General features: G+C 42.0%; 1 protein-coding gene across 2 annotated transcripts in view; it reads left to right on the top strand.

Annotated features, from left to right (window-relative positions):
- The window catches only part of ARHGEF26 (Rho guanine nucleotide exchange factor 26), a 380,265-nt gene that overhangs the window by 13,690 nt on the left and 348,551 nt on the right, over positions 1-18,024 (top strand). For both annotated transcript variants that reach the window (XM_085634821.1, XM_085634822.1), the window contains exon 3: positions 6,473-6,512. In XM_085634821.1, coding sequence (XP_085490947.1) covers positions 6,473-6,512 — 40 coding nt within the window. The remainder of the gene's footprint in view (positions 1-6,472; positions 6,513-18,024) is intronic.

Below are 18,024 nucleotides of genomic sequence, written 5' to 3'. Positions count from 1 at the left end.
TGGCCTTTGACTGGGGGTAAGCCCCATAGGGGGATGTTCACAGAGTTTCTCAGAGGTCGGGGACGTGTGTGTATCAACTGATCTTTGATGTTGCAACTCCTCTTAAATGCAAATAAAGGGGGAGGTAACACCTTGCCTTCAATTTTAAGCACTCTCCAGTTTTTTAGAATGCTCTTCTTCAATGCGTTAGAATAGCTGGAAAACGTGTTAACACATGTATCCCTACACCAGTGATTCTTACGTTCCTCCTACGTATAACCAACAAGGCGGAAGACCTAGCTCGAATTACTCTACATCTGGTAGCGATGGTGACTCGTCTGACTCAGATCCAGGTGCACACCAGTCATTGAGAGGTCAGAATTGGAGGAAAAGGGGACCGAGGAGAGGTACCTTTTTTGGAGGTCCCCCCCCCGCCGCCACAATGGTGGCCGCCTGGACCCTATAACTATCCACAGCCTTATTTCCAACATCCGATGTATCCAGGTCCGATGCATACAGACAATTTCCAACAACAGCCTTTTTTAGGACAAGGCCAACGCCGCTCCAGGGGCAAGAGAAGAACAGCTCAACCAAGTGTCCATTGGAGCCCCCCTCCGTCATCTCGCACACGGAGCAACCAGAGAGATCCTGCGGTACCAGGACCAAGCAACGTGACAGCCTGATTGTCAATCTAAGTGAACGCTCACTCACTATTGATGAAACTAATGTTCTAGAAAAGGGGCTAGGGTATGTTCCAACATACAAAGGAGACTCATTCCAGACCAGACAAGAACTAGCTGGCTTTTTCAGGAAAGTGAGATTACGTGCTTTCTTTAAAGAGAAACCACAAGAGAATGACGAGGAGAACACTACTAACACTGGTCTACGCCCGAGATCCACATTTAATCCACCTACTCATCTAGTTCCACCAGAAGTACTCACTTTTGAGAGGGCTGTTCTAAGAGATGCTGAAACACTCTTCCAAACTGAGAACCGACAATTTTCTAACTTGTCAAAGAAAGAAAGCTTTGCTCTCCGGACACTATCAATGGATAGGTCAATCACTATCAAACCTGCGGATAAAGGGGGAGCTACGGTTATTATGGATTCAGAAGCATATAGAAGTGAGTGCAAGAGACAACTAAATAATGGCACTTTCTACCGGCCTCTCAAATTGGATCCTACTAAGAGACTCATGGCTACCATTAAAGATCGGGTAGATGATGCACTGGAACAAGGCTGGATTACTAATCATGAGGCACTGTTTTTGAAAACTACATTTCCAGTGATTCCATACTTTTATGTATTACCTAAAATACATAAGGGAGTGCTTCCCCCTCCAGGTAAACCCATAATTTCGGGGATAGGGTCGCTCCTTGAACCCCTGTCTACCTTTGTAGATTTCTTTCTGAAACCACTTGTGAAAACGATGCCCACATATGTTGAGGATACAAAAGATCTGCTACGCATCATAGATGGAATGCCTTTTGACATTACACAAGATTTCTTAGTGAGCTTCGATGTAGAGTCACTATACACTTGCATTCCCCAGGATGAGACCTTGTCTGTAATCAAAACACTTTTGGAAGCTAGGGATCTGCAGAGTCCTACACCGGTTGAATTCATCATGTTCTGTGCAACATTGGCCATGAAGGAGAATTTTTTCCAATTTGAAGATGAGCTATTCCTACAGATCTCCGGAACATCTATGGAGAGCATTTTTGCTCCTTCCCTAGCCAATCTGTATGTCCATCAAATTGAACAGACTGAGATTCTGTCTACAGCCAATCCGTTTCTAGGTCATATTCTGACCTGGAAACGGTATATAGATGACATCTTAGTCATCTGGAGAGGCTCTATGGATACGATTAAGATCTTTCACTCTTGGTTGAATAACAGGAATGGTTTCTTGAAATTCACGTGTGAAGTCTCTAAAGAGAACCTACCCTTTTTGGATTTGTTGATCGGCTCTCAGGATGGAACACTCACCACGGAACTGTATAGAAAACCGATGGCTCGTAATTCTCTTTTACACATTCAGAGCTTTCATCCTAGAGCTCTGCGGGAAAATTTGCCATTTGGGCAATTTCTTTGTATCCGTCGGAATTGTTCCAACGTCTCCAAGTACCGTGAACATGCCGCCCAACTTTCATCTCAACTTTTGGATAGACAGTATCCCAAAAGAACTATCAGAACATCAATGAAGAGAGCTGTAAATAATCATAGGGAGGCTCTCCTGGAGAAGAAAATCTGCAATCCTATCTCTGAGGACAAGAGGATTACATGTGTTAACACGTTTTCCAGCTATTCTAACGCATTGAAGAAGAGCATTCTAAAAAACTGGAGAGTGCTTAAAATTGAAGGCAAGGTGTTACATCCCCCTTTATTTGCATTTAAGAGGAGTTGCAACATCAAAGATCAGTTGATACACACACGTCCCCGACCTCTGAGAAACTCTGTGAACATCCCCCTATGGGGCTTACCCCCAGTCAAAGGCCACTTCCCCTGTGGGAACTGTTCAGTGTGCCCTCAGACCTCGCACACAACGGAAGTTAACATCGGCACGAGTAGACCGTGGATTCTTAATAAACATACCAATTGCAACAGTGACAGGGTTATCTACTTGATAAAGTGTCCTTGCGGAAAAAACTATGTGGGGATGACCTCTCGAAAGATTAAGCTGAGGATCTCAGAACATAAGAGCACTATACGGTGCAAGAAAAGTGCTACTAAACTCACTAGTCATTTTATCACAGCAGGCCATAAAGATACTGATTTACATTGGGTTATCCTTGAACAACCTTACATTCCCCCACACATCGTAGATGTCCAACGGTTTCTCTTATGTAGAGAACAGAAATGGGTTTACCGATTACATTCTGATGTTATGGGGCTTAATGATGATATCCCTTGGCTGTTGTTATGACCTGTGACACATGTCAATTTGATAGCTGATTCAGAGTATTTTTGTAGTATCTAATACTTTTATTCTCATGTGTACGTGTGATGATGAGTCTCTTACGAGCCCCTCTGCGACTAAGGAGCTGTATTAGATTAGTGTAGATAGGTTGGCACATGCGCATTGGGCAAAAGTAGACTAGCGGATAAATTCACACATGCACACTCTGTTTTAGTTCTTTCCTCGGCTTGGGTCTTTCTCTACACATGCGTGCCGGTCTACAACGCAACAGGCACTCTTTTGGCCACCATGAGGAGCAGACGCAGCTGCAACCAATTGAGGTTCTCTTACTATAAAGCACGTTGAACCTTTCTTGCCGGTACCTCCGGTCTTTACTCAAAGACCGCCCCGGGGTACCGACGGATAGGTAAGTGCAGCGCTAACCTCTCTTTCTTTCTTTTGTGTCATGCCTGTCTGGGTTCTAATTTGACCTTGTGAGCGATTATCCACTCTATCAAGTTCCATCTGTCTAAAGATTCAGATGGTTGTTGTTATTCATAATACGCGGGTGACCCTTCACTCTAGGTAAAAGTACAATGTTTTGTCACACGTGATTGACTCTGTAATAAGACCTGTTTCTTTGTAGAATCACTTCACATCCTTGAGCTCTCTGACCTGATATACAGTTTCAGGATGAGCTACTACTTTGATCATGACCATGATGCCATTGTCCACATGCTTTTTGTTAGTACTTGGACGTTGCCTATATCTTTTTAGCCTTTTTTAATGGGGAGATACATCTTAGGCATGTCAATCAGCAGCCTTTCATTTTGTCTTCCCTTTTACTAGAGCGGGGCCCCTTTTCCCTGAGTACGGACCAGGTTGAGGTGAGGGTATCACCCAAAATAGTTGGGTAAGTGCAATTTAATACACTATTAGATGCTGTGAAGCATTAGTACGTGCTTCTGTTGATGTCATTTGATAAAGACTGCTTTTTTGCTGTTTCATACAAAACCCAGGATGATTGTATTCCTTATTCGTCTTTTTGTTTTCCTAGGTATCCGGTTTCGATATCTGTAGAGTTGACCAGTGCGGTAGGATTGTCTGTGAATTTTTTACTTTGATTTGATACACTTTTTCACATAGTAGCAGCATTTAAGGTCCTGATGAATGCCCCCGATACTGTGTAGATCTAATTGGGCAGAAACATGTCGACCAGATTACTATGGACATTGAGCATAATGACAAATTATTTATGCTAAATTGCCATATTGCTTTTTAACGATGGCAGAGGCACTCTACCGATTAAAGCACATTTGAGTTCCACTAGCCATTTTTATCGTCACCTTTATGATTTAGTGCTGCACTTTTAGGAACCCTTTCACAAACTAGAGGGCTCACCATACTTCTGATATTATTGGAGATCTGACAGCAACCCTTGTATGCCATTTCTCTTTATACGTCACCAGGTCGCTCCATCAGGACTTGGTGCGTTGTATCGAGACATACAGACCCAAATGATGACAAATACACTACTCCTCTGTGATTGATGGGTTCTGTTCCTAGAAGGGTTCTCTATTAACAAGAGATGTCAGACTAGTTAGGTATACTTTCTCTTGTTCTTTTTGTTGACACAGCACCAGACCCAGGTTGATTCAGTGTTTATAGTATTTTATTTATCTATATGCAGTGCTTTAAATGGGCCAGTCCTGTCCGGTACTGAATCCCTGAACTTTTTTATTTTGAGAAGAAGAGTACCTGCACTGCTCAAACGAAATGTAAAACTTTTAATTGGAGAGTGCCGGCACTTCTCAGAAACAAGCAGGTACTCTGGTACAGAGTACCGGCACTTCTATTTTTCCATTTGAAGCAATGTCTATATGATCGTAGAATTCCTTGGATACTTGCAATATCCCTATAATGGGAAACAACCTTTACAACGCAACTATTACATCGCACTACACTTACAACGCAGGCATTACAACGGAACATCCTTTACAACGCATGACACTACAACGCATACCATTACAACGCATACCATTACAACGCATGACACTACATCGCATGTCACTACAACGCAGGCATTACAACGCATACCATTACAATGCATACCATTGGAGTTAGAATAGTAATTTTTAACCCCTACACTACCCAACACTTACCCTACTGTTGCACCCCCTGGAGTTAGAATAGTAATTTTTACCCCTATACTATCCAATACTTACCTTAAATGCAATGTAACAGTATGCGTTTTAATGGTATGCGTTGTAAAGGTAGTATGAGATGTAATGGAATGCGTTGTAAAGGTAGTTTTTTAAAATGCGTTGTAGTGTCATGCGGTGTAATGGAATGCGTTGTAGTGGATGTTGCGATGTAAAAATTGCGTTGTAAGTGCATGCGTTGTAAAAGTATGCGTTGTAACGTCATACATCCCCCTATAATGTATGGCAGAGTGTACATTAGCCCATATATTACTTCATTGCCTGTGTTTGGCTACCTTGCTATCTCTATAAAGACTGAACTGTCCTCAAATGGCTGTGTCTGGTCGCATCTTTTGCCAAAGACACTTGTCTTTGTTGGATTTCTTGTGAATGTTTACTTTAAGCCTTTGGATGTATTCCATAAATCTGTTTATACGCAAACACTGGGCGGGTTTGCTGCTTAAACCTTGTGGTACAGCTCTCCAGGCAGCACATAACCGCTGTGGCTAGAATAATTAGATTCCCATGCGATTATTGTCAAGGAATCAAAGGGACATTAAGGTAAAGGAAAGATCCAGTCTTTACTGCAAAGGAATCCACCAAAGACTCACACAATGGGGCAGATATTCATGCTTCACATGCAGTTGAAATTTCCTGGCACTAAAATGTTCTTTTTTAGACTAATCAGCTAGTTAGCAGCCTTCCAATATAAAATCTGTTCCCCTGTTTACAAAAGAAACTGTGTTCTGAACCCCCCAAAAAACCAAGCATTGGCATAGCCAATAGGTCTCGCCTTTGGGACCTTATAAGTGTTTAGCCATGCAACAGTTGCATAACTAAATACTTATAAGGTCCCGAAAGCGAGACCTATTGGCTATGCAAAGTGGCCGTGCGGCCGCGAAAGTGAAAGTGATCGCGATCACGATCAAACATCAAAAGCGGCCGCGAAAGTGAAAGTAATCGCGGTAAAGCGTGGCGCACGCGCCCGCCCACATGCACTGTAGCTCTAGGCTGTCCTGGTAGCACTTTTTGGAGCCCTCTCAATAAGTCTTGCCAGTCCAGCGCATGCGCTGGGTCAGGCGAGGCCTAAAAATCACTGCTAAATTTGAAAATAATCTCGAACTGAAAAATGTGTTCATGGAAGTGATGATGTGCTCAGCCAATGGGGCCCAGCCAGTGACCTGAGCCGACAGTTCAGTAATCCCTGTCAAGAGTGGCTGCACACAGCCCTTGTGTGACTCTGTTTACAGCACAATGATAGCAACGCGGCTCGCATCCTCAGAACCAGGAGTTGGATCAAATTCATTTAAATATAATTTTGTGTGCTAATGTCTAAAGTTTTCACTGACATGTTCTTTTCTGTTTTTTCTGCGCACTTTGAACCCATTAAAAGAAGAAATCTCTGAAAGGTCAAGGAACATTTGGCAGAGAAGGTAAGCAGTAAAATGTGGAAATTGTGCCATGTTGTGACTGACTAATAGAACTAATTGTTCTTGGCAATCCCCTCAAAAAGTTTATTTTCCCTTTGTGTGCACTTTTGGCAAAACAGTCACTTAAAAATGACAATAAAGCGTTCAGCAGCTTATAGTTTATAAAAGGCAGTGTGAAACTTTCAGGTGTGGGTAATGTGAAACGAAGATTATTGTAATTATATGCACAAAAACACTTATGTCATGTTGTTTTTTTGGCTCCATTTAATGAGCTACGTTTGTGGAAAAGTAGTTATGATTGTTTCATCCGAGGACCTCAGAGGCTGGTAGCGTCAAAACATTGTAACCATGCAAAGTGTATTGTTACTCAAATGGGCTCTGACTGCCAACAGTGGAGCAACACAGGTGCTAAACTCCAGCCATGCAACATTAAACAACTGCAGGAGAAAAGTAAAACAAGCAGTAGAAATGCCAATCATTTTTGTTTCTTTTGTGTATTGAAAGGTGTTTACCATCTTAAGTAATACACAGGAGTGGTGACACATAGGAAGCAGGCGCGAGTGCGTGATTCTCGCACAAAGGGAGCCTGGCACTCCTGCTTCACACTGTGTGACAGTTCTTTGTGTTATGAAAGCTTGCTCTGTTCACTGTTGCCCATGCTGTACTTGTGTTGTAATCTGATGATGGTGAACACTCTTTCACTACAGGAAACCCAAAGTGATTGTACTATGTGGAGGTAGAGCGTGCAGGAGCGCAGACAAGTGCAAGGTGAAATGTGAAGCTAAAGGCCCAAGAGGTCACACACTGCTGCTCCATGTGGGTAACTCGGGCAATGCCCCATCACATCAGGTGGAGGCAAGGATCGGGAGAGGATTAGCAGACTGCTTTTGTGCCCTCACACTGCCGCCATCTGAGAGGAAGATCACAGCGGGTGTGCAGCAAAGCACTACACAGACACTCACAACCACAATCACACATTGTCCTTGTGTCTGTGGGGAGCTTTACCTGCTGCCCCAAATCACATGTCTTGGGTATTTGACTGAGCGCAGAGGCGAGGGCATGCGGTACAGCCAAGGTCAGCCTACCCCTAGGGCCCTACTTCCTCTTCCAACTGACTGGGCCAGAGAGGGCCACGTCCAATGAGGAGAGGAGGCCCTGGGATAGGATCTAGTTCTTTCTACAGCTGATAGCTACCGAACCAGTGATGAGAGGAATCAGGAACCTCTGAAAGACAGTTATGAATACACAAAACCATTAAAATTTGTGTCTTTCCCTTAAATGGTCCTTTCCTCAAATCCCTCAATAAAGCTGCTGTCCTGTTCGCCCTTGGCCGTACAGGTCTGGGTGATAGCCTTTCACTGCCTCTCTTTTCAGTAAGCAGAGATGTAAATGTCAGATGGAACTGGGTGGGCTCGTCTCACATCATGGAGTATTCTTTCTGTCATTGGAATGATAGAAGGTCATCTGGTTTGATTTTAGCAGTAACAAGTTATAGGATTACAATGGTCCAGCGGTCTGCTTATTTGAAACCTCTAGAACATCTTAACGTTTTGGTCATAGAATATAATTTGTAAAAATTAATTATTGAAGGGATGGGACAGATATCCTGCATTTGTAAACAGTTTATAGAATAAAATAGTGAACATATAAAGCGTGCATGAGGAACGGTGCTCAGTATGTAGTAGATATGCTATTCACATATGTTCGGTACACTCAGCTTAAAGAGAAAGATAGTGGTGCAAGTGGTGAGGATACGATTGATTGAAGAATCCCAACTGTTCAGGGAGATGTCATAGGTTGCTGTCCATGACCCAACAGCTCATTTTCCACCTGAGAAGTTGGTGAATCGTTCTATTGGGATGTCAACCATAGATCAATGTAAGGAGTAATACAGTATGATATCTGCAAGATTGTTTGTGATGGATCACGTTCGCTGGAAGGTCTTGAATGTCTCGTCTTTCCCTTTTTATATATTGTATGGTGTAAAATGTCTCATGCACCTTTGTTCATTCACAAGTTCTGAAAAAGAATGATTTCAAGGTGGTAGGTGACTGTATTGTATATAATATATTGTATGGCTATAATATTCCATCCAATATTTCAACCTGCCACTAAATTGAAAGGGAAGTATGTTTTGTTTTTAACTCCACTTATGCATGCCTCCTTAAATAAGTATGGGTGGAGTCAAGAATAGTAAATATTACTTACTTTACAGTGTAGTTGTCAGTTGTTGTAGGTGATTTAATACTACAGTACCCTGATACAATAACATGTAACTGATTTCAGTGGGATTTGTCTGTGGTGGTATGTTATAGATAAAGCATGGTCTTAGTCCTGTGTCACACAGGTACCATTGGAAAATGTATTGTTTTAAGATATTGTGTGCTCTTATTTTCTACTTGTAGAGCAAAAGACCTTTGCCCGGTAATGATTTCTCATCTGTTGACAGGTGATATTAAGATAATTAACAATTGTATCAGTAAGAATAGTGGCTTCAGTTGTGGTTGAATCTCTTACCACTGGTAAAACTGCCATCTGGTTTGGCGCTCTCCTCGGGTATATTAAGTCCTATTTTCCATCACCTTCTGTGACTAACAACCGCCCCTCCCCTCCCCCATCCCTGGGGCATCTCCTAAAATATATTGGTTTGATGGCTGATGTTTGTAGATTTTGGTTGGCAATCAGTACTTGTACCAAGTTGCGAGTACACTCATGTAAAGAGCCACAGGAAGATTTTAGAAAGATGACTAGTCCTTGTTTGTTTTATCGACCCTAGTTTCCTCAATATTGGCCATGGTTAGATTAATAATCTAAAGGTTGTTGCTGACATCTTCAGTAAATAGAACCCATTAAGATGTACCTACCTCACTAACCTCTCCTTTCTTTTGAAACGTTGTAACTTTCAATTATTTAAGCTCAATTACCTCTTTATATGTGGACAGGGTGCATCATTTGGGCATAACTAGGGGAAGCAATAGTTTCTCTGTGCTGCTGTAAGCATCCCTTGGAGATTGCTTTGCAGTGTCTGTAGTTGAACTGGTCTCTTTATATGTGGAAACAATAGTTAAGGGGTATATTTAACTTGTTTCTTCAACTCTATGTGATAATGTCTATTTCATTTGATGTTTATGTATTACTCAGACAAGCAAGATACTTTTGAGTTTTCTGTATAGATTATTGCACTTCCTTCCCATAGAACATGGTAATTTGATATATGCCATTGCTAATATTAACCCCATAAGTCACATGTACAAAAGGTAATAACATAAAAATGCCCAGTAGTTCATATAGTAATCTTTGCAGGACCTTCTTTGTGTTCTTATTGCATTGCAGGTAGTTTCTATCTGCATGCGGTGAGTTTTACATAGTGGATCTCGCATGCCTCAGACACTGCTTTGTGGGGGCAAAGAAGTAGACATGAATGTGTGGTTTATACAAGAACTACAAACATTGTATGAATATATTTAAATGTATATCTAGTACGCGTAGCAAAGTATGTACCTTAGCTTTATTAAGCTGGAAAATATAAATAATCCCTTTAAAGGAAAGAAAGTCAAATGCATCATAGGGTTGTGACATGACTTCCTGTGACATCACTTCTGGCATAGGGATGTATTTGAGTATTGGCAATGGTTGTGTAAGGCTTGTTACATGCTTTTATGGAAAAGATCAGTCCTTTATTCACACTTTACTGCCAAAGAACTAGGGAATCAGAAATAATCTCCTCCTGTGTACTGTTCCTAGAACCAAACTGGCAGGTTTTTTTCGGGGACTCACTATGCATGGCTGGTTTAAAGTCTGAGCTCTTTGCTTTGTGTTGTCGGGACATCAGCAGCCCTGCACAGAAGTTTTCCGATCATCATGCAATTTCTTTCACTCAAAATTGAAAAGTGCCTCATTTTTTCTTGGACTCTTTGACATTTGCTTTCAGGCATGCCCGTGGCTTTATAGAGGTTTAGTTCACGAATGTCCCTGTTGGCTGAAAAGTGTAACTCGAAGTGGTTTTAAAAATGTGTCAACTTTGCCTTCTCTATACATTCCATTTCGTCTCATGCTCACACTTGGAATGAATAAATATATGCCGGTAGCAGGTCACATGCTGCAAATTAAGGAAAGCCTTCACTTCCAGGTGATTCTGGCCAGGGCCGGCCGGACAGGCCCTTTATTCCACTAGGCATTTCCCCCGTGGGCTGAAGCCCTTTGACGCCAGGTTTAAAAGCCCAGGGCAGCTCATGATGCCTCTGTCACATTCCCGAGCTCTCTGAGGTTAACTGCAGCAGGCACACCGAGGCTTCAAGAGAGAGATAAAAAGAAAGAAAGGGGGGAGGGGACGTAGAGAGAAAACGATCAGAGAGAAAGGAGAAAGTAGAGGAGAAAGAGATAATGGATGTATGAAAAGAGAGAAACTGGACGAGGAGATGAAGGGAGCAAAGCTGGTTTGAGCATTTTTTCCAGTGAAGCTTTTGGTTCTACAGTTCGGTCCTGTTCCTGGCAGGGTTTCAATGCCTCGCTGACTCCTAGCATTCACACATTCTCAAGTTCTATCTGGGCAATTAATTACTTCCTCATAGCCAGTGCTTAATTTGTAAAGAATTAAGTGGCAGCGCCCTTATCAAGAGGCCACTGCAGCCTACACCACCCATTGCCCCTGCTAGCGCTTCCATTTACAGTACCAAACCAGCTACTAAGCATCACACTCCTACAAGTGTGACAATTCAGACTATTCCAGGCCCCTAAAGCTATAAGATTAGCAGTCATTCAGTCAAAGTAATGTTTATTTAGACCACTGGTCTTTAAACAGTGCAAAACATATCACTTTATATGCAACTCTAATATAAGTATTCCTTAAAAAATCACATTATAAACCTGACACTTCATTGCACATACTCGGATAGAATTTAAATTATAAACATAATCCTTCATTACACCTATTCAATAAAAATGTAAAATTCCTGGAAGAGTTTTCCTATCTAAATTCTTCTACCAGAATCAAACTAAAATCCTACCCCATTTACATTATTCTTCATTTCTCACTTTGGCTGTCAATTCTTAATTACCTGGGTGCATGGTTTGTCTTATTTGTCCAAGCAAAAGCTTTTTACTTTAGTCATGTACCTTCCAATAGCTATTGCAATATCCAGGTTGCGCATATCAGCAAGGAGTTCTATTGCTTGGGCATGATTCATGATTCCATATTTTAAAAAGAAGAGGCGTAGGATCAGTTTTCACAAAGGTAGCACTTTTAAATAATCCACGAATATGTGCAGAATATGACATTTTGTACCCAACTTACATGTACACTTCCCATTGGGTTGGGATCATTTCCATTTTTATTCTCTCATTTATTACCCAGGGATTAATACCAATTCTTATTCTTAATGATTCACACCTAAGCCAACGATTTGGTAATCTGTCCAAATATGGGAGCCAGGCTTCCTTCTGCCAGGTGCTTAGCATAAATTGCACCGATTTTTTTTTGGTTGATTTTTTTTTGTTGATTTTTTTTCTCTCTCTCTCTCTCAAATACTGCCAATCCTTTTCCCAGGATAATTCCTTCCCTAAAGTTCTTGGTTCGCCCTTGGTTACGTGTAACGTCTACTGGCATACTCTCACCTTCAAATTCCCACATACGGATTCCAGTTTCCTTCTAAATCCTTTGGCCCATTTTAAATCACTTTGCTGGATCTCGTTCCTACACCATTGGGAAACTTTCTGATCCTCACCCAAGCCCAATCTTTTACAAAATCGTATTAATGCCACTTGGTCCTGTATATTCCATTAGGTCATACCTGTCTCCATTCTTATTGCCTGAATCATGGATTAACCTGGTAGGGACATTAGGGTCTTGATATAAGTCCCTTCCTCAGTATCCCGCCCACTTCTACCACTAATACACAGTAATTCTGCTCCATATTTTAACTGTGGGGGTATCATGGCACTAAAAGCTTTCAGCATAGCTCTGTGGGACATCTCTCCATAATCACAATTCATTTTTTAAAAAGTGCTTACCAATATAAGGGCTCTAGCTTTTAGGGCCTACATATGGGTATGCCATTTCATGGACCTTTCAAACCAGAACCCTAGATAATTATAATCATTTACTGTTTCTAGTTTTGTGTGGCCCAGTTACCAATTAAACTTGTCTACTCTTTTCCCAAAGCATAGCACCTTGGTTTTATTCATATTTACAGTTAGATGTTTGGACCTACAATATTCACTGAACGCATCCAACTTTCTTTGGAGGCCCATCTCTGTCTGATCTAAAATTACTAATTTGTCAGCGTACAGCAAGCACGATATTTGTTTTCTGTTCATTCTAGGACTCGCACTTATATCCACCCCAAGGGCAGCAGGTAGGTCTGCTAAATATAAGGCAAATAGTTGAGGGGCCAGCACACAACCCTGTCTTAATCCATTATTGATCGCTATTTTCCATGTCAATGTCCCTTCAGTGTCCTTAATGACCTGTGCCCAATTTTGCCTGTGCAACTCCTTATTATAGTCAGTTACCCCTTTGGGATGTCATATTTTTATCAGGGTTTCCCATCGGCACCTCCAGTCTACCAGATCGAAGGCTGTACGGAAATCTACAAAACAGTTGAGCAGCTTCCCTCTCTGCTCGACTGATTTCCCAGTAGTTGACCAGAGGGCGAAGCAATGATGAATTCTGGAGTGGCCCTGCTTAAATCCGCCTTTTTCCACAGGCACAATTGACCTCTGTTCCACCCATTCCTTCAGCATTCCCAGAATTATTTTCACAAATACTTTTTCTCCCATATCCAGAAGAATGATTAGCCTAAACCTTTTAGGGGCCTTGATATCTCCTTTCTTATGTAACGGTTGAATTATGGCACCTCTCCAGCTATCAGGGATTTGACCTGTATCTAATATAGTCTAGAACATTTGAGATAGCACTTCAGCCCGCCACTCAGACTGTGTCTTTATTATGATTGGGGGAGATTATCTGGGCCAGCTGCATGAGTTAGATTTAGTTTACTATAGTACGTTTTACATTGTCTACTGTGAAATGTATTTTTATATATTCATCCACCCCTACCCAAGGTATTGTGTCTCTTTCTACAGGCTCTGTTCTCTTGCCATCAAACAGGTCCCCCAAATACTCTTCCCATGCAGCTTCCTCCACCACACAACTTATAGCCCCTTGTATCTTTCCTGAGCCTTCCTGTACAAACCTCCAGAATGTTCGTGCATTTTGTGATTCGATTGCTGCCAGCAGATTCCCCCAGCATTTCTCTCTGTATTTCCTTTTCTGATTATGGACTAATATTTTATACACTTTCCTCATTTTAACTAGATTAGTATAAATTCCCAGATATTATCTAACTGAGGCTTCTCTCCCCTTTGCTTATCAACCTCTTTAATTTCATATATTCCTCACTGAACCAATTCAATCTCTTTCCGTAGTTAGCTTGATTCTTATTAGCTCTCAATTTTTCCTCTTTTAGTTTTACCCCAAGACATTCCACCACTTGTCTAATTGTTTCTTCATATCATTTTTGTTTTTGTGACCTGACATTTTCCAGGCTTAAATTCTGTTGGAAATTAGCCAGTTTTACTAAGCATTCCTATGTTAATTTAGTTGTTAATTGCTTAGGGTAATCTAGATGTGGGGGGTTACTGTATCTCATAAACTCTTTTTGCCTCTGGTTATTTCTAGTTTCAACGGGTCGTGGTTGCTTCCTCCTCTCTGTGTTACACAAAACCCCTTTATTTTTTTCAAAATTCCAGGCTTGTAGAAAAATGTAATCAATTGGGCAGAGTTGTGTGCCTACCTTAAATGTTTACTTAGCAGGCAGTCGGTCTCTATCCTGCCATTCAAACCAAACAAACCCTTAATGCCCAAGTATTTTCCTAATGCTATGTCTCGTCGGGATGTGTACTATCAGGAAAGCTAGCCATACTTATATTATATGAACATAATATTTCTATAAACCAGGGATCTATCCTTTTTGGGTTAATTTTATGGTTAAAGTCTCCCATCAGAATAAGCATATCATTGTCATAATTTTCACACAGACTGTCCACATCTTCTTTAAAAGTTCCCATCTCTATCCTGTACTCTTCTGGGCTCCCCCACTGCATGTATACATTCATAATCACCTTATTATCATACTTGATATCGGGGTCCAACAGGCATACTCTACAAGCCAATAAACATTTACTTTTTACCACTACAGGTATCACCTTTATCGCAATATTGGTTGATATTAAGTTAATAATTCACCCCCTCCCCACTTGAAGTCCCTGCAGTTTTTTCTTCGCCGGCCTGTTTAGTTGAACAAACCCCTCGATTAGGGGGGTTTCGTAGCACAGCCATGTTTCTTGCAAGTACATGATCTCCAAACTATTGGCTAGCTTTTTAAGGCTTTCTAGTTTTGTCATTCTTCCAAGCCCATTTATGTTCCATGTTAAAATTCCAAGGATGTGCGGCTACCCATTATCCAAATTGATTTCACTTAGGCAACCCACCTCCTGTAGAACTGGCGAGGGGGGATGTCCAACTATTTATGAGGCTCCAATTATCCCAAAATTTACTGATCTCTGTTGTGCCTACGGTAATATTGATATTTGCTTTTTCCTCCCGCTCCATATCTATCAACCTGACCTGTCTTACCCCTAGAGCTTCATAGCACTTCATAAAAGCTCTACCTTGGTGTCTTTTCACATCCAATTCTGTTTCTGGGATTAATCTTATCCCTTCCTTCTGTACCTCTTTCTTTGCTTTTACAATAGCCGCCTTTACCAACCCTGAATACACCAAACCCTTTGTGATTTCATTCCCTTTGCTATTCTGGGTAAAGCCCTCTTGTCTCAGGTCCTTAGTCCCTATTTCCTTTAGACTAGCACATTCTTGCAGTGTGTTATATTTAGCTTTCTTCCTCTTTCCACTTGTTCCCCGGTGTTTTCATTTTCTCCAGAACCCTGTTCCTGTGGTTTGTCCATTCTTCCTTCCCTTTTATTTTTCCATAGGGGTTTTAATCGAACATTCTTTTCCCCCACTTGGGCTTACACCCCCTTTTCTCCTGATGTCCCCTTCTTTTCCCATTTCTTTACATTACTTCCAGAAGCTCTCCCCTTTTGTTTATTCACTCGTTGGAAGTTTCCTCCATCTTTTCCTTACTGCCATTTCATTTCCTTACTCTTTCCCTGATGCCGGCCCTTCCACCCTATTTTATCCGTGGAATATATTGCCTATACCTTAATGTTTCACCCTATTTATTTATCAACATAGTGTCAAGAGATATCACTCTGCAACTCTGCCATCTGCAGAGTTTCGCCGGCACTTTTCATATTCTGATTTTCGATAACTGGTCTTACTATAGTTGGCATATGGCCACAGATAGCTTTTGATTCTTCCACAATGTTCTGTAATTGATCTTTTTGGGGTTTTAGATTATCGTTATTCATCATAGTTACTTCTAATAACCCTTGCAATTTGTTTTTGCAACAGAAGCATTATGTCTAGCATTGTGGCCGTGGGTGTTACCGAAACATCTAATCCTATTGTAATGTTTTGTGCTGACCCTTCTGTTTTTGCAATCCCCCGGCTTTCCAACTGCCTCATACTCTTTTCTTGCTCAGCCCTAGGGTTTATAACATGGTCACCCCTCTTTCCATTCATACTACTCTCCACCTGTTGTGTCACTTCTTTATTTTGGGGGGTAAAAAGCTGCGGCAATGAGGACCGTCTTGGTTCCATGGTAGATTTGTTTTGGCTTACGATGTTATGATAGTTATTAATGGATGAGTTTAAATCGAGTGCACATTGTCTGTCATTGTCCTCCTCTATTTGTTGCGTACTCCAGTTTCCAAAGTATATCATGGGAATTGTTTCCTCTTGAAATGTTTGCCCACAAAATCCTTGATTGACTTGGAGACATACGCTCCCCCTCTTCTCTCCATACTGTGGGCTTTCAGATGTGGGTTTCTTCCTTGTATTTTCCCTTAGTGGCCTTATTTCTCCTTCTATTGGATTTCCCATACTTTCCTCTAATGTCCCACCTTCTATTGAGACCTCATTGTCCATCTGTAAGTGCCCATTTCGCCCTGTTTTGTAATTTGCTTTTTCCTGCAGCCATCTCTTGGCGGCCGATGTAGTGGATTTAAATTTGCCTTACTTAACCTTCTTTAATCTTCACCCACAGCTCTCTTCCAACACTTTTTGCCAGCTGGCCATTTCGCGCACCATGTAGTAATCTCCCCTCCAACCTTACGGTCCACTGCACAGTTTTTATCAATCCGTCTGCCACAAATAATTAATTAATTAAAGCTTTCTTTTATATTCCATACATTCCGTATAGGTATATTTTATTTTTAGATCCCAAGCACTTACCTCTGCTGTGCCATTACGGTAGCTGGCAAGGTGCTGTGTTGCTGCATTGCCGCCGGCAGTCCTCAATCTGGCGTTTTTCCTTTTTCTTCATTTATGGATATGTTGGTTTCCTGCTTTGTCCTCTCCCCAGATAGCCGTTGGTTCCAGTTTCAGAGCCCCCACCACCTTTGCACACACCCACTCAAGACTTACCAGCGTGACGGGCATACTGCCGCACGCCAAACACCTCGGGGCTCCCCTCCAAGGGGCCGGCGGAGTTACACCCTTGTCCTGCTACAGCGGGGAATGCCTAAATCCCAGGCGCTTGTGTCTGCCTGGGGTGGGGCTGGAAGCTAGGAGCCCAAAGGCCCTTAATATCTGCAGTGCCTTATGGTGCCTTATAATTCCTTCTATATTTCTCCCAAATTCCTATGTTTTTGCAAAATAAAAACTGCAGCCAGATTCATGCCAACGTTTCCCCTTCAGCCTTCCAGCAGTCCATTGATGCATGCATGTGGACACGAGAACGTGCACAGCACAGCAAGCCCACGCCTTCGACGTTCGGCGATTCAACTGTCGCGTGACACAGCAACAGCCCAACAGGTGCCGTGCTCGTGTGGCCTGGGGTGGGGCGGGGCAGGGCGGGGCTGTAAGCTAGGAGGTAGAGGACCAAAGGCCCTTAATATCTGTGGTGCCTTATGGTGCTTTATAATTCCTTCTATATTTCTTCCAAATTCATATGTTTTTGCAAAATGAAGATCGCAGCCGGATTCGTGCCTGCGTTTCCTCTTCTGCTCTCCAGATCAATTCCTGCAGCAGTCCGTTGATGCATGCATGTGGACACATAAACGTGAGCAGGCACAGCACAGCAAGGCCACACCTCCAACGTTCAGCGATTCAACAGTTGTGCAGCACAGCAACAACAGGACAGGTCAGCGGCACAACTATAAGATTAGCAAGGGTGGCAGGTATTCATTATTTTTAACGTATATTGGATTAGTAAACAACTGTTGTTGTGCTCACTCTAAATCAGGAAAATAGCCCAGCATGTGGCAGATGGTCTTTAGTGCCGGTGCTGCCAATTAAGTGCTTGTGCTGAGCACCGGAAGCTACTGCCTCAAGTTAAGCACTGCTCGTTGCTGACAATTGTCCCCATGTTATGTGTGACCAGGGGTGTAGCTG

The sequence above is a fragment of the Triturus cristatus genome, chromosome 11 (genome assembly GCF_964204655.1).
Source record: "Triturus cristatus chromosome 11, aTriCri1.1, whole genome shotgun sequence".
NCBI classification, from domain to species: Eukaryota; Metazoa; Chordata; class Amphibia; order Caudata; family Salamandridae; genus Triturus; species Triturus cristatus.
The sequence above is the reverse complement of the archived record's forward strand: the minus strand, read 5'-3'. Positions and strand labels throughout refer to the sequence as shown.